The sequence below is a fragment of the Xenopus laevis genome, chromosome 4L (assembly GCF_017654675.1).
Source record: "Xenopus laevis strain J_2021 chromosome 4L, Xenopus_laevis_v10.1, whole genome shotgun sequence".
Lineage (NCBI taxonomy): Eukaryota > Metazoa > Chordata > Amphibia > Anura > Pipidae > Xenopus > Xenopus laevis.
This window is the reverse complement of record NC_054377.1, coordinates 55,913,708-55,934,825: the sequence shown is the minus strand read 5'-3', so window position 1 is coordinate 55,934,825 and position 21,118 is coordinate 55,913,708. Positions and strand designations below refer to the sequence as shown.

Here is a 21,118-nt window from a genome sequence, read left to right as displayed (position 1 = left end):
ATAGAATACTCTAATAATGACAAGCTGTGCACAAATATCTTCCTGTTCTTACAAAAACGTAACCTCTTTCTCTTCACAGATTCAGCAGACAGTGCATCGTTGACAAAGACAAAAGAAATCAATGCAGGTATTGCCGCCTGAGAAAATGTTTCCGAGCTGGGATGAAGAAGGAAGGTTAGTGCCATGGACTGAAAGTTTTCTTTTATTCAGCTGACCAATGATATTCTCTTTTATGCCAATGGCAGGAATTTACTAATACTGTCACATCCAAGCAACGATAGCAGTTATGCCTTCATTATCCACCCCTTCTCCTCCCATAATGCACACAAGTATTTTATGGCACCGTTTCAATTCCTGCAATTTTTAGCACAAGCATTCCCATCTTTTGCCCTAGATCAATTTCTTCTTATAATGGCTACAGATGTCCCTGTCCCTTTTTATTTCCTTTAATTCTCTCCAGACGGACAGCTTAGCTTCTTCTACTACATAATTATAAAGGTATGGGACCTATTTTTCAAAATGCTCAGGACCTGGGGTTTTCCAGATAAGAGAACTGTCCTTAAATTTGTAATTCTGTAACTTTCCTTAAATTTGCCATAATTTAAATGTTAATTAAACATTAATGAAACCCAATAGGATTGATTTGCCCCCAATAAGAATTAATTATATCTTAGTAGGGATCAGGTACAAGGTACTGTTTTATCATTACAGAGAAAAAGGAAACAATTTAGAAAGTGTTAATTATTTGATTCAAATTTTTTTAATTCAGAGATTTCTGGATAACGGGTTACCAGATTACGCTTCCCATACCTGAATAATGTATGCATCATGCTAAGTAAAAGTGTGCTCAGTTTGGCCTTTGAATTTATAAATATATATTTCCTCAGTTAATAGGAATGATATATATTTCCGTATCCTGTGCCATGGGAACAAGCTATTTTATTTGTCTGGCCATATACAACAACAGTGCAGCTGCACTTTACATTTATATATTTTACTGTAATTGTGGTAGTTGCAGTTATATACAGGAAATGCAGACATGTCAGTTGTAGCAATATTACAACACCTTACACCTACAGGAAACATAATAAAAATACAACCTCCCAATATAATCTGTATATACAACTGTACACCCTGCAGGGTCACAACACATTAAAGTGATCAGAGATGTTTCTGTTTTTAAATGGCAAGTGCAGTAACAGTTGACATAAATTTCAGTGTCAGCTTAGGGTTGAATGAACGTTCAGCCTTGTTTTTCATGGTTTTTCTGTTGTCAATGAAATATCGACTGCCTGCATGCATCATTGAAATTCCAAGGCCTAATCAAGATCATATATTGTGCAATAGCAATTGACTTTTTTGGCATTTGTAAACAATTAGCGTTTGTTACCTGGCCTGGCTAGTCTAGGTCTAGGATTTAATATCCAGAATGCTCAGGGTTTTCCTGATAAGGTATTTTTATGCATATACCATAAATCTACTAATAAAACATGTACTCGTTTGGGGGCAGATTTATCAAGGGTCGAAGTGAATTCGAGGGAATTTTCGAAGTAAAAAAATTTGAAATTCGAAGTAATTTTTAGGATACTTCAACCATCGATTAGGCTACTACGACTTCGAATTTGATTCGAAGTAAAAATACTTCAACTATTCGACCATTCGATAATCGAAGTACTGTCTCTTTAAAAAACTTTGACTTCAATACTTCGCCAAATTAAACCTGCTGAAGTGCTATGTTAGCCTATGGGGACCTTCTAGAGCGTTTTTTGAAGTCGAAGAAAAATCGTTGGATCGATGTATGAAATCCTTCTAAATGTTCGATTCGAAGGATTTCATTGTTCGGTCGAACGATTTTACTTCGACCGCAAATGGCCAAATTAGATGTAAAAAAAACTTCGACTTCGATATTCGAAGTCGAAGTATTCCAATTCGATGGTCGAATTTCTAAGCTTTTTCTACTTCGAAATTCAACCCTTGATATATCTGCCCCTATATAAAGCAAAGTACACGGTACTGTTTTATTATTACAGACAAGAAATAGCCAAAAAATATACTATTATTTTCTTAAAATGGACTCTATGGGGTATATATGAAAAAGTGAAGTTAGAGATGGCCATAGTCCCCTGGAGTGAAATTCCGCCACTCTACATTCATTTCTATGGGACTTTTGAAAGAGTATTTCTCAATGGGTGAAAGTGAAAGTTCATCCTTTGATAAATAGGCCTTTGAAAATCCCATAGAAATGAATGGGGAATGATGGAATTTCACTCCAGGGGACTATGGCCATCTCTAACTTCACTCTTTGATAAATATACCCCTATATGAGGTGGTCTTCCCATAATATGAGACTATCGGGTTTCCTGATAAGGGTTCCCATTATCAATATCTTTTGTTTGCTGAGACGTGCCTTGATGAGGAACATGTTTCCAAAGCTAAAGATGAGTCTGCACATATATATCTAAAGGGTTTATCAGTATATACAGTATAAGATTTCCCACGCATAATGTATGTTACAAAGGTAATAAACATACCATGACCTTACTTGAAAGAAAGATACTATAAAACAACTGTAAATTCACTGTTATGATGAGGCACAATCAAGTACTTGCATGGCCATGAAAGCTTTGATCAGACTAGTTGTTTACACCGGACTGCATATGCCATTGGTCTGTTCTCTACTGCACAGTTGCAATTATAAACTTATTTTGTGGTTTAATAAACTTATATTAAAAATAATGATTGCTGAGCAATCTGCCTTAGAAAAGCAGCATTGGTATGTAGAGCCACTATAAGTAGTTATGCCAGTGTAAGTAGTGCAAAGTGTATCGATAGCTATAAACTTCATTCCAACCCACTACCGCATGCCAAACTGGCCCCTGCTGGGTTAACTGTGCAGCTCTTTTACTTAAAAATAAATATACAGCATGTGCTTAGGGAAAGCCTATCAGTGTTTTGCGGTGAACTCCAACGATCAGTTACAGAGAACACTACAATTAAGCAAAAAACTTGGAGCATTACAGACATAACACAGCATGACGGTTGTTTTCAAACATTTTTAACTTTTGAAATGTTCTTCTGCGCCAGCTCACATTTCTGAGGTTGTGCCTAAAACATCTGTTAGCGTCCCCCTGGCGTCTCCAAATGCACAATTTATTGCTTGCACTTAGCGTATTAAACGATCACTTTTATGGAAGTAGTGAAGATTAAAGTAAATTTCAGGGAATAGCTTCTAAAGATGAGGATGAAATGGCCAATATAATTACCCCTATGCCTCGGCATGCCTTGATCTCTGCTGTAAATTTGTACATTTGCGGGGGTGCAATGAAACAATGGGCTGTAGATGGCAAGTGCAAAGTCAGGTCACAATAACAGGCAAAACAATAATCAATTCTAACAAAATCCCAGTTTCCTGCCTGATTTTTATCCCATATTTTACATGTTTTGGAAATGTTGAATTACAGTAAACACACATGGGGGTTTTTCATCATTACAGTCTTTTCAGGGGGAACTAAGGTGATCAGAACTCCGTTTACCACTGAATATGACCACAGGGAATTGTTCAATTTCTACATTAGATTGTAAGCTCACTAGAGCAGGGTCTGATGAACCAAATCAGTACTTTATAAAATAAAAGGCTAATAATAAATACATACAAATTCCTAGAAAATTGCAAAGATTAAACAAGATATAATCTCGTAATCTATAAACTATAATCTCATTATCTATAAAAAAAAGTAAGGACACTGTTATCTTGAAGTTTTCGTTCAGAACATTTTTGCAGTGCAGAGCTTGACCTCTCCTCTATTTTACAGGTGTAATAAATATCTCCTGATGCTTGTTTGAAATGATAACCGGCGTTCAGTTAAATATTATCCATGTGTTTCTACTATTTCAAAGGGGCATGTTGGTTCTGAAATAGAATTTCAATCACAGCACTAATTGAGAGACTCATGTATATAATAAAGATTACTAAATCCTAATGACACAAGGGTGAAACGTGGCACTGTAATGCAGGAGGAAAATAACACCAATATTGAACAGTAATGATAAAATAATGTTGTGTAACGCACTGCCTAGCCAAATGCCACTTTTGGCCATAAAGTGAGGCTGCCATGTAGGGGATTGTTAATACACTACAATTTATATAGTTAGCGTCAATGTTTGTTAATTTACTGCATGTAATGTGTGTTATAGTAGTCTGTATACGTCTATATTAGTCTCTCTTTTTGTGCTGCAGTTATGTAGCAAGAAGGTAATGAATCTAAAGCTGACCATAGACACAAAAATACTATCGTATGAAACAAAGGTTTGTACGATTTTCGGACGGTGTGTGGCGTGTGTACCATGGTGATTGGTCGTTCAGTCAATTGGACAGGTTAAAAGACTTATATCAGCTACCAATAATATCTCTGCATGTATTGCCTATCTGACATTATCAATGGGTGACTATAACTACTATTTGTCAGACATAACTGTCATATGATTGCTGTCTGTCGATTAATGACCCGAACATCATGTGATTTGTTCTCTTTTATACTTTATATTAATATGAATGGTTAGTAGCAGGTCGGAAGATTGCCACGGATGATCGTTCGTCCATCAATAGCCTATAATATGTACGTCTATGGCTAGCTTTAGTTAAGAAATAAACCCTTTTTTGTAAGCATATAGATGTAGGGGAACCCCAACCACTTCCTTTGCATATTGAATGCAGCAGGTAAATTACATGTAATTCAGTGGCATATCTACATGCCTATACTTGTCATGCAGAGCACTTGTATGCAAACCCAAATTGTAGTACTGATATTCTGTGATACATTGATGACATAATCACCACTTATAAATGTTTCGTTTTGCGAGAGCTTGCCAGAGTGGGCATAAGTCGAATTTTGCATTTATTCACAAAATAGTGAGCTGTTTTACTGCAAGTTTCTAAAGAGGCAATTCAAAATGAATCAGTTAATGGTGCTGCTCTAGCAGAATTCTGCACTGAAATCCATTTCTCAGATTTTTTTATAAAAACAGATTTTTTTATATTCAGTTTTGAAATCTGACATGGGGCTAGACATATGTCAATTTCCCAGCTGCCCCAAGTCATGTGACTTGTGCTCTGAAAAACTTCAATCACTCTTTACTGCTGTACTGCAAGTTGGAGTGATATCATCCCTTCCTTTCCCCCCCCCCCCAGCAGCCAAACAAAAGAACAATGGGAAAGTAACCAGATAACAACTCCCTAACACAAGATAACAGCTGCCTGGTAGATCTAAGAACAAGACTCAATAGTAAAAACCCATGTCCCACTGAGACTCCTTCAGTTACATTGAGGAAAAACAGCAGCCTGCCAGAAAGCATTTCTCTCCTAAAGTGCAGGCACAAGTAAGTCACATGACATGGGGCAGCTGGGAAATTGACAAAATGTCTAGCCCCATGTCAGATTTCAAAATTGAAAATAAAAAAATCTGTTTGCTCTTTTGAGAAATGGATTTCAGTGCAGAATTCTGCTGGAGTAGCACTATTAACTGATGCGTTTTGAAAAAAACATGTTTTCCGATGACAGGATCCCTTTAACTTAATAAAAAGTAGCCTCTCACATCAATCTGAAATGTTTCCTAATAAGTCACTCATGTTAAACACTTGTAGGATCAAGTTGAAATCGTGAAACTCATTTATCTCAACACTTTGTTTAGAAAAATATGTAATACTCTAAGCTAATTTAGCCCTTTAAACATTCAAATGCATTTACTGATTAATCTTTAGTTTTAGCCCTGCTCTTCAACATTGCTTTCTCATTATCACACACTTGCACACTCACAGCAGAAATATGATTTTATATACACACACACACACACACACACAAACACACACACACACACACCATGCTCACCATGTCTCTGCATATTAGCATGTATACACTTAAACTTCCTTACTGAAAGTCAAAGAAACTGACAATCTGTTTTACTGTAGAGGCAATCTAGACAACAAGAGCAACCCGGTTGCATCTTATATAAATAAGTACATAAGTACACTGTACAACAAATTCCAGTATTTAAAATTAGTTGGTTGGTATAATATATATTATTATTTGAGAGTTTTATTATCTTTTAAAATGCCTAATTCTTTCAAGCTGCCTTTAACATACAAATGCAAGCCATCATCCTAACCAGTTATTCTACTGCAACCTTATTATTATTTTTTATTATTAAATTATCCTATAACCTCCCAGCTTTCCTATTTTCAGTGAACCCTAAATCTGTCTGCCAAAATAATTTCTTTTTTTTCCACTACTTGACTACTTACACTTTGTTACTTTTCATTAAGTACAAAAACATTTAGAACAATCTTTAGTTTATCCCTTCTGGCCTATTCCCACACAGAAAGATGAGCAGTTCTGTTCACAATAGATGTCACGCCTGTATGTATGCTTGCATTCAGCTGATGTTGACCAATCAAGGGTCTGAGCAGTGCTGATGTTAAATTGATACTTGATGCCTATGCAATTATAGGGAATAAATAATAAGAGAGGAAGAATATAAATGTTATAATATATATATATATATATTAGAAAACCAAGCATTATTAGGTTGCCGGCTTCCCATATTTGAATTTTTCTTCTTTATTTCCTATAAATTAAATTGGGGTCAAGCTCCATTTTTATCAGTCAGGCTGGTAAAATACCAGCTAGGTGGCAGCACTAAGCATAATAATAGGGTGCCCTTTTTCTGTTACAGCTGTGCAAAACGAACGTGACCGGATAAGTATGCGCAGAAGCAGCTATGAGGACAATGGTTCCCTGTCCATCAGTGTTCTTACACACGCTGAGGCTATGGTGCATCAGGTAAAACATATTTTTCATTACATATTCTCAAAATGAATGTATAAAAAGCTATACATTAAACTATCATCATTACACAACTCAACTGACAGCATTTCCCTTGCTCGGGCTGAGAGCTGTGTTTCACCAATGGTTGGAGGGCAACTGGGCAAATATATCTGGCAAATAGAATCTTTTCACTGCCAGATGTGCCAGCAGCCCAAACATTAGGGAAATGACTCCTCATCTAAATGGAGTTATATAAACAAACACATTTTGGAGGACATTTCCTGCTCCATTATTCATTTGATGTTTACTGATGCATAATGTTTGTTATATTTTTCTTGGGAATGCATTAGTACAGGTATGGGATCCGTTATCTGAAAACCCATTATCTAGAAAGCTCTGAATTAGCGGAAGGCCATCTCCCATTTTTTCCATTTTAAGTAAATAATTCAAATGTTTGAGAAGTATTACCTATTCCACTATAATAATAAACCAGTACCTTGTACTTGATCCAAACTAAGATATTATTAATCCTTATTGGAGGCAAAACAATCCTATTGGGTTGATTTAATATTTGAATTATTTTCTAGCAGTCTTAAGGTATGGAGATCCAAATTATAGAAAGACCCCTTATCCGGAAAGTCCCAGATCCTGAGAATTCTGGATAACAGGTCCTATACTTGTAGTAATATCTGGTCCAAGATAGCATTCCCAAAAGTCTGCTAAATTATATAATTTACCTGATTTCATTTCCCCCCAATTCTGATAAGCCTTACATGGCTGACTATCTAAACCCAAACCACCCCACATAGAATCAAGAAAGCCAAAATGACAATTCTGTTATTTTATTGACAAAAAGAAAAATTCTTATGGATGCTAAAGAGTTTATCTTATATAATTAAGCTGTCTTGTGGAAAAAAAAACATTATTACTCTTGCCAAATGAAAATAAGAGACAGAATTGCATGATGAAAGGTAAAATGGCTCACTTACAGTGTCGGACTGGGACACCAGGGTCCCACCCAAAAATCTTAGACCAGGGGCCCACCATAAACCCTTAGACCAGGGGGCCACTCTCAGTACTAATATTCTTCATCTCCTATTCTCCTAGTTTGTTTTCTTTATACTTATACATATTCCATCTATTTAGCCTCTTTGTTCTGATAGAAATAGGGAATGGCCATGAAATAGGCCAAAAGTTTAGCAGCATGAGGCCCCACTGACACCTGGGCCCACCGGGAGTTTTCCTGGTATACCGGTGGGCTAGTCCGACACTGCTCACTTACAACACTAGAATAATACATTTCTGCACCTTTCTGTATATGGCAGCACTGACTTTACTTATCTCCAACCGTGTTACCTCTATGTATCTGTTCTTCGTCTCTCTGAAAACAAATACCAAATTGCTGTGAAGAGATTGACATAAAACAGGAAAAAAATTCAACTTAATTTGTATTTTGCTGTTCAGCAAAATAGATTCAGTAAATGCTGGTGTACAAAGCAAGGATTACATTTCTTAGTATGTTAAGTATCATCCTCTGAACAATTAATTTTGCTCCTGTCTAGATGGAGATACATATTCAGTATAAAACTAGTTAAACTCTAAAGCTTCCCTTGAAATAAACTCTTGCAGTGCACTAAAAGCAAGTCCTGGAGGAATGTTATAGTCCTCTGCACAATGTCTTCACTCACAGCACACAGTATGTGCTCTGGATATCTCGTCTCTATACTGATGCCAGGATTATGAAGGGCAAAGTGACAACAGCAAATCGTTTCAGGGAAACAGAGTATCAAGAAAAGTCTTATGGCATAGTCAGTAAATGAGTGCCTCCTGGAGGCTTTAGTGAGACCTGCATCCACTCACCAGTCTTAACCTAACAAAACGGACAAAAAAAAGAAATCAAGGAAATTCTTTGTTCTTCAGGTACATTCCTGCATAGTTAAATAGATAAATGCTACACAAGAGGGAGTTCTCAGTCTTTATACATGACAGCCAAGGTATGCCTAACAAAATGAAGATTTGGAACAGAGATTAGGTTAGCCAATCTCTTATCAAAGAGGATCAACCTCATCCTATTAAGCATGTGGCATTTGTAACAATATAATGCATGTGGTGGAAAAAATATATTGTTAAAATGTTCATACCAAAATATACCAGAATAAAAGTGAGTGGTATCGGATGAACTAACCATTGCAGTTATCTCAGTAACTGGTTTGCAAAAGGGACACAGTTGAATAACAGCTTTGCACACTATACAACTTTTGCAAATGAGTCCCCATATCGCCAGCGCAAAATCAACTTTTGCAAGAACGTTAAAAAGGTACCCTTTTTAACCAAGAACATTGACAGTCATTTTTGCCAAATTTGCCCCCATCCTAAGAAATTATAATTGTCATCAATAAAACATGCTCACATTGAATTTCCTTGCTGTAGCGTCGCTTGGGAACTCATTGGTGAACGTTGATCAGCTCCCAAACCATTGTGCAAGCTATGAATGTAACAGATCATACTAAACTGCAATTCTACAGTGAAAAATCAAATTCAAATCAAATTAAATTGGTACCTAAAACTTTTCACTACATCTTGTGGAGAAACCAATATCATGAAATCCAGCAGAAAGCAGAGTAAAGCATTTTTCAGATAAATGACCCTTATGATGGAGGAATCTTACTTATGGCTGGGTGTACAGGTATAAGATCCCTTATCCGGAAACCCGATATCCAGAAAGCTCCGAATTACAGAATGGCTGTCTCCCATAGACTCCATTTTATCCAAAATAATCCAAATTTTTAAAAACGATTTCCTTTTTCTCTGTAATAATAAAACAGTAGCTTGTAGTTGATTCCAACTAAGATATAATTAATCCTTATTGGAAGCAAGACCAGCCTATTGGGTTTATTTAATGTTTAACTGATTTTTTTAGTAGACTTAAGGCATGAAGACCCAAATTACAGAAAGATCCATTATCCGGAAAACCCCAGGTCCCGAGCATTCTGGATAACCGTTCTCATACCTGTACAAAATCCTTTATCACCCAGACCTCACATGCTTGTATCTTTCACCAGACAGGCTGAAACATCACTACTGAAATTCAATGTTAATATTTTCTTTTAAAAACATTAGAACATTTTTGAACTAGATCTAGTAGTTAGGTATAAAATCTTGACCCAGGAATCATATATATGTATATATATACTATATGATACAGGCCAGTGAGCAAATAGTCCACTTAAACCTCACAGTTTGGAATAATTTTATAATAGGTGATTATTCATTTCCGGTCTAGTAATTCAGTGCAACCAATCAGCATCATGCATCTACTATGCAAACATTTGATTGCTAATTGTGGAATACTAGACCTCGAGATTGTTATTACCTGCTTATGGCAAAAAAAGTAAAGGAACAAACCAGGGTGCCTCTAACAGAATTACAAAATGTTGTAAGCTGCAGAAATGTAAAACATTATTAATGCACTCTAAATTTCTTTTTGTGTCTTTTCCTGCAGTACTCCCCTCTGAGCCCACTTCATAGTTCTGATATTTCAATGAAGAAAATTGCCTCTATTAGTGATGTCTGTGAGTCCATGAAACAACAGCTCCTTCTCCTGGTAGAGTGGGCTAAATACATCCCAGCCTTTTGTGAGCTTCCTCTGGATGATCAGGTAAATTGGAGCTAAAAGATGCCTATTCAAAACTTCAACAAAAATCGAAAGGCAGACGGCACTTCTGAAAATGGGGTTTATTGGAGTTCCTGCTGGAAAGACCTAACGCGTTTCGGGAGTTAACTCCCGAAACGCATTAGGTCTTTCCAGCAGGAACTCCAATAAACCCCATTTTCAGAAGTGCCGTCTGCCTTTCGATTTTTGTTGAGTGTACAGTGCGGACACTGTTTGACTGCGCACCTGTCCTGAGGGGAGAGTGGTGAGCTGTTTGCGGTCCTTTTTTTGCTCTTTTGTCTACATATTCAAAACTTCAGCTCAATCTGAATAGTTTCAATGAAACAGATAAACGTGTGAGGCCAAGCTAACAGCATATCTAGGGTGCATGCCTGTAATTGGTACAACAGTGATTAGCAGTATCTCTTGCACTAGTAAAGAGGGTGGCATGTCCACTAAAGCTAAGTGCTTTGTGTTGAGTCCAATTTATCAATTTCCAAATCTGAGTTTTTTCAGAATTTGATAGCTGAAAAAAAAACCATGATTATTTCTCTTGACCAGCTAGCATAGTTATGGAAAACGTGAAAAACGTGAAATTGAAGATACTCAATTGCAAGGGAGAAAAACTGCCACAAAAACCACATTGTTCTTTCGATTTAAAAATTAAATATAAAATAGCTTGAATGTTGACAATACACCTCCATTTGATTTCTACAGAATCTCAGCAGCTTTCAGTGGACACATTTATTCAATCAAAATTTTTGAGAATCAAGAAAATTCAAACTTTTGAATGTGAAAATATTTGAACCCACAATTTTATTTATTTAATTAGTTTGCCCTTAAGGGTCCTGCTTAGAAAGTAGCTGTTTGTTCCATCTGACATAACACTGGCATCATGTGAATATTTGTGTTTATGCTCTCCATAGGTTGCACTGCTCAGGGCACACGCTGGGGCTCACCTTCTCTTGGGAGTCGCTAAACGTTCGCTTCCTTACAAAGATTTTCTGTTACTAGGTAAGGTGCAGCTGGGATATACATAAGCCTTACTGTCCTACCTGAACGAAAAGTACACATTTTCTCCTTAGCACCTACTAACTGCTGTGTAAGCATGCAAATCCTGCAGCGATGTACAAATGTGTGGGTTTTTTTGTTTTGAACACTGACTGTCACACTCACTAACACCAAAGTGTAAAGTGTTCCCCTAAACAGTGTAATGCAAAAGTATCCAGAGCCTTGCCCTTTATTGTTTAGAATTTTCATGTGAATTCTATTACTAAAGAAAGAAATCTGAAGAAAAATGTAAAAAACTGAAAGATATTTGCATAAGTATTTAATCCTCACAATTTAATATACTATAGAAATGCCTTTTGAAGCAGTAACAGTTTTACATTTCTTGGGGTAATTTTTACCAGCTTTGCACACTGTTTGGCACTTGTTTTGGCTTATTTATTGGTTGTTGCTGGAGCATAAATAGGGATCCCAGCCCACCCTGCCACCCACTCCTGTTATTGGACAGGTGGGATTTGGATCTTACTGCCCCCAGTCAATAAAAAGAAATGATTGGCCAAGCATCTTAAGATGACCATACATAGGGAGATCTGCTCGGTGGATCTTTCCCGATGTGTCCAACTTGAAGTAGGAGATATCAGGCTGATCTGATTGTTGACTCTAGGGCCCAACGATCTGATCACAATGGGAAGAATACGGGCAGTCGGATCGAGGACCGCATTAACAACCAGATGCTGTCCTCGATGCAATGGGATTTTTAAACCCACCCAATCAAACCGAGTTTTGGCTAGAAATCAATCGAGGAAGCCCGGCTTAATCTGTTGGCAGCTTATATCTGTCCATGAATGGGGGCCTCAAGTATTTTTCAAGGAACTGTATATATATCTTAAAACTTGATCTAAAGGCAGCTTACTAAGAATTTATCTGACTGTGGTAACATTGGTATAGTGATGACAATGATCTAAGCAGTGCAAGTAAAAAGAGCTTACAGTTTAAATACTGCTTCTGTCACAGGTAATGATTTTATCATGCCAATGCATTGCCCAGAGCTTGAAGTTGCCCGTGTCGCTTCCCGAATCTTAGATGAGTTGGTGAAACCTCTGCGTGAAATTCAAATTGATGACAATGAATATGCATGCCTTAAAGCAATTATATTCTTTGATCCAGGTAAGAGAAACAAAACTGAAAGTAATAGTAGAATAAGATGGCACATAATAGTATGTAATTTCCAGTAATCATAAATATTCTTGTTCAGTTTACACAAAAATCTGTCATTCATATACCGGTACTGCACTTTTATCAGATTAATAGCCAATCTCCTAATATCTAGTATAGGTAAATCTAAAAACAACTGGACTTGCTGAGTAATCATTGAAGACGTTCCATTACTCATCCGAGCAGCTTCTTCAGTTCCACTGATTGGTATGGGACGTTCTCGTCATATAAACTCTTCCACTAATCCAATCACAATGGCACATTGTAACTCTTCAAAGAGGTGAAATCTGAAATTGGTGAGGTGTTGATTCTGTGAAGTTACTGTGATAGGATTATCCAATGTGTCATGCAACTCCTACAAACAGGTGTTACTTGTGAGAGTTGCATGAATGGATGTGTGAAGTGTTCTGAAACCGCTGGGGTACAGATGTTAGAACAGCATTGTATGTAGTAGACAGGTGGTGTCGAAGGCCCCCGCCTCTGTTCAGGGATGGTTTCTCCACCTTCATATGAATCGCCTCTTTCACACCTCTTTTAAACCAGCGGTCTTCTTTATCCAAGATTTGGACATTGTTATCTTTAAAGGAGTGTCCCTTGTCTTTTAGGTGTAGAAAGACAGCTGAGTTTTGCCCTGTAGAGTTCGCCCTCCTATGCTGAGCCATTCACTTGGTGAGCAGTTGTTTTGTCTCCCCAATGTATAGATCTGTGCACTCCTCGCTACACTGGACTGCATATACCACATTGCTTTGTTTCTTTTGGTGTTGGATCCTTTGGGTGTACCAGTTTTTGTCTCAGTGTGTTGCTAGGTTTGAAAAACACAGGGGCGTGGTGTTAGTTGAAAATCCTCCTGAGTTTCTCCGACACTCCAGCTACATATGGGATGACTATGTTGAAGAGTTACAATGTGCCATTGTGATTGGATGGATTAGTCTATATGCCGAGAACTTCCCACACCAGTCAGTTGAACTGAAGAAGCTGATCAGATGAGTAGTAAAACGTCTTCAATGATTTATCAGCAAGTCCAGTTGTTTTTAGATTTACCTATACTAGATATACCATGGCCTGGATGAATGAAAATCTTCATAGTCACTCTCCTAATACTGTGCATATTGTGGCCTTAAGTGATGGGCCACCATAATGATAAATTCACTGTGTTGTGCTTGTGCAAAGAACCCTTTAGACTAGTGATCCCAACCAGTGACTCATGAGCAACATTTTTCTCACCAACCCTTGGACGTTGCTCCCAGTGACCTTAACTCAGGTGCTTATTTATGAATTCCTGGCTTGGAGGCAAGTTTTGGTTGCATAAAAACCAGATGTACTGCCAAACAGAGCCTCCTGTAGTCTGCCAGTTCACATAGATGGCCAATTGCAGTACCCAGGAACATTTTTTATGCTTGCATTGCTCCCCAACTTTTTTTACATCTGATTGTGGCTCACAGGTAATAAAGGTTGGGGACAGACAGCGGGTGGTTGACCATATTGTGGTGTTTATACAAATGGCCTGTAGATGTCCCTGTGCCCAGACTTATACTATGCATACTTCCTGACAACTTAAAAGTGAAAGTGAAAGTTACTGTTGTATAATGGCTGCAAAAGTCTGCTAATAAAGCACTGTTATACTCTACTCATCCTCGGCTACCCAAAACATAACAAATTGACAATGAGATGGCTCTTCTACCTCTGCAGCAGCCTGCACCTTTTCTTCCAAACCCTGGTGAGCCTACCATACCTTTTACTGCTTGGATCCGTATGTTTGAAAATTACGTTATTGCTGCTGACCAAGGGGAGATTTCTGCTGCTAGAAAGATTGCTTTTCATATTCACTGCCTGGGAGCAGAGGGACAGCGTATATTCTATACATTACCATTACCTGATGATGCTTATGAAACTGCTCTTACTGCTATGACAAACTTTTTCGTGCCAAGAGTAAATGTGGTTGCTGAAATTCCGCCAACGTGGATAACGTAATGGTGAATCCACAGAACAATTTGTAGCAGCTTTGAGAGAGCTGATTGTTACCAGGATCCAATCCCTGTGCTTGGTTGCTTGCATTGACTGTACAATTTGAATCAAATACTGCAAAATGTGACTTTTACATTGTGAATAAGGGTACTGCTATACTTGGAAGGGATCTCTTTGCTGCATTAAACCTACAATTAGTTGATGGTCTCTTTACTACAGCACCAGTGCCTGCCACACAGCTAGTGTCTAAAATGTCACTACAAAGCAACACTTCACTGGGTTGTGCAAAGAACTTTGTACACAAAGTTAATTTGAGACCAGATGTAAAACCAGTACACCAGAAATTGAGGCAACTGCCCTACTCTATAAGGGAGACTGTCTCACAGGAACTAAAGAAACTGGTGATGTGATTGAAAAATCAGAATCCTCTGAATGGGTTTCACCAATTGTTGTAACAATGAAGAAAACTGGAGGTATTTGATTGTGTGTTGATCTCCGTGAACCTAATAAAGCAGTTGTTATGGATAATCATCCCTTACTACACATAGAGGAAATATTTTCAGAACTCCGAGGAGCAAAATCCCTTTCTACTCTGGATCTTCAGAGTGCTTATCATCAAGTATTACTGCACGAGGAAAGCAGAGACCTCACTGCATTTATCACCCATGATGGTTTGTTTCGGTTCAAGCGTTTACCTTATGGACTGGCTTCAGCACCGAGTTGTTTTCAAAGACTGATGTCAACTGCAATAGGCCTGAAGAAAATGAATTCTATAAGAGAATCAGAAAACTACCTGCATGGACCAAGGACTATGTGATGTGAATAATGTATATTATTGCTTTAAGATGCATTGTTGTTGTTTATTACATTTGCCCAAATGCTTTCCTACTATGTGGTGTTTAAACAAATGGCCGGTAGATGTCACTGTGCCCAGACTTATACTGTGCATACTTCCTGACAGCTTAAAAGTGAAAGTGACTCTTGTGTAATGGCTGCAAAAGTCTGCTAATAAAGCACTATTATACTCTACTCATCCAAAGCTACCCAAAACATAACACATATTTTCAGACCCAGATTCTAATTTTTTTTTATGGATGTGTTTTTAAGGAGGGCATTGCAACATTATTTAATGACCTCTGCTCTCCCACTTATATCTTAATACTATTTTCACTATGTTGCATATATAAACAACAGGTAGGTTTATAAGGAGAAAGATTGTGATTAAATACCTTCTCCTTCTTCCACACTTGCACTCTTTTGCACAATTTAGTACAATATGAGGACAGCATGATGGGGGAATGATCAGCACTGCCTTTTCAGTGCTGGGGTCCTAGGTTTGATTCCAGTTAGGGCACTATTTGCAAAGAGGTAGAATGCACCTTTGTCGGGTTCCTACTACACCCCTAAAACATACAGGCAGGTTAATTAGTTCATGATAACATTGAATGTCATAGCTATTTAGACCTCAGACTCCACTGGAGCAGGGAATGATGTGTAATCTCTATTAAGTGCTGCACAATATGTTGGCGCTTTATAAAGAATAATAATACAATTCCAAAATGCTCTTCTGTTGTATTTAAAGCAACATGGTTTTTAATCAATTTGTCGGTCAAGTCCAACACTTTGGGCGTTATTTATTAAAGCTCCATTTTTTTCTGGTTGGGTTTTTGGAGCAAAAACTTAATTTTTTTGTGGAAAAAAAAACACCTTAAATGTTTTGAGATTTAATATACCCCAATGCTGCAAAAAGCCCAAATCTGAAAATCCAGCATCACAATGCTGTCAAGGTCATGTATAAATCAATGACAGATGTCCCTATCCCAATTTGAAGATATAGTGCTCTGCAGTGGGTTTAGCACTATAATCTGAAAAATTTGGGGTTTTCAGGCGATAACCCAAAACAAGCAATTCAGGAGTAAAATCTTAAAAAATTGTACAATTCTGGGTTTCGCTTGATTTTATTGAGTCTTTCCACAATCTGATTTTTCGGGTTATTATAATGATAAATAAGGTAAAATCATGGATGGGTGTTTGGTTAAGCTTTCTTTATTAAAGAAAATTAGATAAAATCAGATTTTAGTAAATAACCCTCTTCATGTCTTGATTTCACTTGAATCAACTGATTTCAGTGGCCACTGAAAAAGCAACTCTTCTAGCTTTAAAGCAGATTTTTAGTAACACCTCTCTTACTTTTTGGCACCTTTGGTGATTTTATAAAGCAACTAGTTCAATTTTATTTTCAGATTGTAAAGGACTTAGTGATCCAACAAAAGTGAAGAACATGCGGTTCCAGGTACAAGTAAATCTAGAAGATTATATTAACGACCGGCAGTATGATTCCAGGGGGAGGTTTAGCGACATCCTTCTTCTCCTTCCACCACTCCAGAGTATCACGTGGCAAATGATTGAACAGGTTCAATTTGCAAAGCTCTTTGGAGTTGCTCGGATAGACAGCTTACTGCAGGAGATGTTACTGGGAGGTACAGTGTAATGAAATTACATTACATTTCCTTATTTTTTCATACCTGCTCTATACATATCCCTCTTGCTTTATATGCATTTCTAAATACTGATGCTTGTACTCTACCCATGCAAAGGAGTTTTGTATCTCAGGGTAAAAATTCGGGGTCTGAATCTTCCCATGTGCTAGACACAATGATGTGCAGTAAACCATTAGCGAGAACTTGTAGACCACAAATTCTCTTTTTGCCTCCTGCCCAAAATTGCTTTTTTTACTATACAATTCATGTACATCAACTGTATGATACAAGCATAAATGGTGAGCCAAAACTGATCATGGCTTATCCGCTTATCAGCTACAGAACCACTAATGGCTAGACATGGAAGTTTTCATCTATGGGGAAGGGCTCAGTAGATTCAAACAATGGCAGCAATATGGCAGTTTGCCATAATATGGCAAGTAACACACACTCTTGGCTCTTCTGTGCACACAATAAGCTACAGTATACTGTTATTTCAGTGACTGTATGAATTTTTTTTTAGGCTATACCTAAAAAGTACAGAGAAGGCCAATTAAGTTTGTAAAAGGTATGGAAAATCTTAGCTATTAAGAAAGACTGGTCAAATTGGGGATGTTCACGCTGGAGAAGAGGTGCTTAAGGGGTCATATGATAACTATGTATAAATATATAAGGGGATCATATAATAATCTCTCTAATGCTTTATTTAACAATAGGTCTTTCCAGCTGACACAAGTTCACCCATTGTGTTTAGAAGAAAAAAGGGTCTGCCTAATTATTCGGAAGGGGTTTTTTACAGTGAGAGCTGTGAGGATGTGGAATTCTCTCCCTGAATCAGTGGTACAGGCTGATACATTAGATAGCTTTAAGAATGGATTGGATGGCTTATTAGCAAGTGAGGGAATACAGGGTTATGAAATATAGCTCATAGTACGAGTTGATACAGGGACTAGTCCCATTGCCAGTTTGGAGTCAGGAAGGATTTCTTTCCCCTCTGAGGCAAATTGGAGAGGCTTCAGATGGGTTTTTTGCCTTCCTCTGGATCAACTGGCAGTTAGGCAGGTTAAAAGGTTGAAGTTGAGGGACATGCGTCTTTTTTCAACCAAACACTATGTTACCTTTCCTAATGTATTCACAGGATCAACTATGGATGGAGGTCAATATATTAATTCAGGACAATCCAGCTTGAACCTTGATCTACTTCCTGGACCCACAGTCCATCCTCACAGCCTTAATTCGGTGATACACACTGTATCCTCCTGTAAGTATTTGCTTTGTTTTTTTTGCTGTAAAACTAAAACCAACTGCTCATGTACAAGTCTGGTAGGGCCACTTTCTATCATTTTACCCCATTTAGGCCAGCCCACTCCATGTATGTGCTTCAAACATATTTACCTTGCTCCATCACACAGGTCTGAAAATCTTACCAGCTGATAATATTTACTTGGTGGCAAAATAATACATTATTCAATCATTGGAGTAAAAAACAACCTCCTAATTTTAATCAACCAAATAAAGGCCTGTCCTGTCCACTATTACTATTAGCTGCTTAAACCCTTACCCTTGTTTTCTATTTTTAAACCATTCTCTAAAATTTGTACTTTAAAAATTTCCTAGCTTCATACCTTACCATATTTCCCAATAGTCACTCAGAATGCTTGATCCCTGTCTTGCTAAACTGTTATAATTTAACTCATTAGATGCTGACGGCTTCAGCCCTTACTGAGCATGCTCTGCCACGTGAAACTTTACTTAAAGGGATCCTGTCATCGGAAAACATGTTTTTTTCAAAACGAATCAGGTAATAGTGCTACTCCAGCAGAATTCTGACTGAAATCCATTTCTCAAAAGAGCAAACAGATTTTTTTATAATCAATTTTTAAATCTGACATGGGGCTAGACATTTTGTCAATTTCCCAGCTGTCCCTGCTTTCTGGCAGGCTGCTATTTTTCCTTCTCAATGTAACTGAATGTGTATCAGTGGGACATGGGTTTTTACTATTGAGTGTTGTTCTTAGATCTACCAGGCAGCTGTTATCTTGTGTTAGGAAGCTGCTATCTGGTAACCTTCCCATTGTTCTTTTGTTTGGCTGCTGGCGGGGAAAAGGGAGGGGGTGATATCACTCCAACTTGCAGTAAAGAGTGATTGAAGTTTATCAGAGCACAAGTCACATGACTTGGGGTAGCTGGGAAATTGACAATATGTCTAGCTCCATGTCAGATTTCAAAATTGAATATAAAAAAATCTGTTTGCTCTTTTGAGAAATGGATTTCAGTGCAGAATTCTGCTGGAGCAGCACTATTAACGGATTCATTTTGAATTTTTTTTCCCCCGATGACAGTATCCCTTTAAGTTATGGGCCAACTGTTGCAGACTGATACATTATTGGCATTTCTTATTTTACCAAATGAATTAGCACAGTGTAATATCTGAGAGCGCTAAAGATCTGCCTGACATAGCAGATGCAGTGAAACATGAGAGGAGGCAACATGGTGGCTCACTGGTTAGCACTTCTTACTTGCAGCACTTTTATTCTAATGACTGTATCTTTTTTAAGTGACAAACAGACCGGTCGGTCGGTCTCCACCAGCCTGTAGGGTATTTCCTTAAAACGTACAATAATATTTTACCCACCTGTAAAAGACAGATTTAGACAAATATATTGCAATTACTTAAATTTGTAGTTGTTTCTTTAGGGCTTTGATACCCATGTGTTTGGCTTGTTCTGGTCACTTGTCTTCTTGATGTGTTGCCTTCTGTATGTCAGTGGTAGTAGGGGTACTTTCCATTGTGGAGATGCCAGGGGTATTCTCCACTAGACAGATCCCAGGGATAGCATGGGTATTCTTCATTGTGGTGATGTCAGGGGTAAAAGTACAAGGGACACATTCTTATTAAGCATTGCTTTATCATTTTTCTTTTTAGCATCTCCAGAAACTTCTCTACCTTCACCTCCCCTCAACCCAACTGGTGAAGACTACAAAATGAACACAGCCACTCTATCCTCCATCCCACTAATGCCACGCACTGTCATTGCTAAAAAAGAAATGCTATAGAGGAGAACCATCTTGCCTGCAAATTCATTTTCATGTGCTTAGAGAGAACTACACAGACCCTACAAATAAAATGCGCATGGGACACAAGTTCAATTATTTTAGCTTCAAGCAATTATTGATGATGTTTTAGCCTGTGCAATAATAATTTGAGAAAAATGCAGTTCTTTCTGCTTTAATCCTTGGAAGATTCCGATAACCCCTGTCAATTCAGAAACAGCTCATTGGTGAAGATACACAGGGACAAAGGTCTGGTCACTGTGCAGAGCACAATACATGCTAATATTCATGACAATTTGAATTCAGCTAAATTGAAGGTCAGATAAACTATTCCATCATTGTTAATATTTTCCACTGAATTCACAAGGAATTAAGAATGAAGACCACCTGAAACCCATCTTCCTGACCACTGACTGCTTACATTCTTGGTATAGATGAAAATACACTCTTTTCTCCCCATCCATTAATGGTTATAATCAAAGGACATTTGCCTGCATTTAAGATAGTCTTTGCCATGTTCATACACAAGTTGGCCTTACTGCCATCAAAAAAATAGATGGCAGTTGTTATTGAGTCATGAGTTCATGTAAATGGTAAGTATTTCCAAAAATATAAATACTTGAACAAGTGAAAACAATAAACAACAGAATATGTCTGGCTGTTCATTTTATTACAGGGACCTCAAATTTACTCAATTTTTTCTGGTCCTCTGAAACACGTAAAAGGGGGGGGATCTGTTTGGAAGTTGTATAATGAGTACTCTGCAATAACTGGCAGTTCATTAGCCAGAGGTGAGGGGTCGAAGAAGAGAATAAAAATACTATGAGGTAGTGAAATTAAAAAAATTTCATTGCTTACAAATGACGTCCAAACTTGCACCCCCCCCACGCACTGCCGTGTTCTTCCCTCCTCCTTTATTTTACT

At 37.7% G+C, this 21,118-nt stretch overlaps 1 protein-coding gene across 2 annotated transcripts in view; it reads left to right on the top strand.

The window, feature by feature from the left end:
- The window catches only part of hnf4b.L (hepatocyte nuclear factor 4, beta L homeolog), a 38,426-nt gene extending 17,579 nt beyond the window's left edge, over positions 1–20,847 (top strand). For both annotated transcript variants that reach the window (XM_041590187.1, XM_018257955.2), the window contains 8 exons: positions 80–174; positions 6,729–6,835; positions 10,323–10,478; positions 11,399–11,486; positions 12,495–12,647; positions 16,904–17,140; positions 18,279–18,401; positions 20,067–20,847. In XM_041590187.1, the coding sequence (XP_041446121.1) occupies positions 80–174; positions 6,729–6,835; positions 10,323–10,478; positions 11,399–11,486; positions 12,495–12,647; positions 16,904–17,140; positions 18,279–18,401; positions 20,067–20,197 (1,090 nt within the window). In that variant the 3' untranslated portion in view covers positions 20,198–20,847. The remainder of the gene's footprint in view (positions 1–79; positions 175–6,728; positions 6,836–10,322; positions 10,479–11,398; positions 11,487–12,494; positions 12,648–16,903; positions 17,141–18,278; positions 18,402–20,066) is intronic.
- Positions 20,848–21,118: the final 271 nt, after the last annotated feature.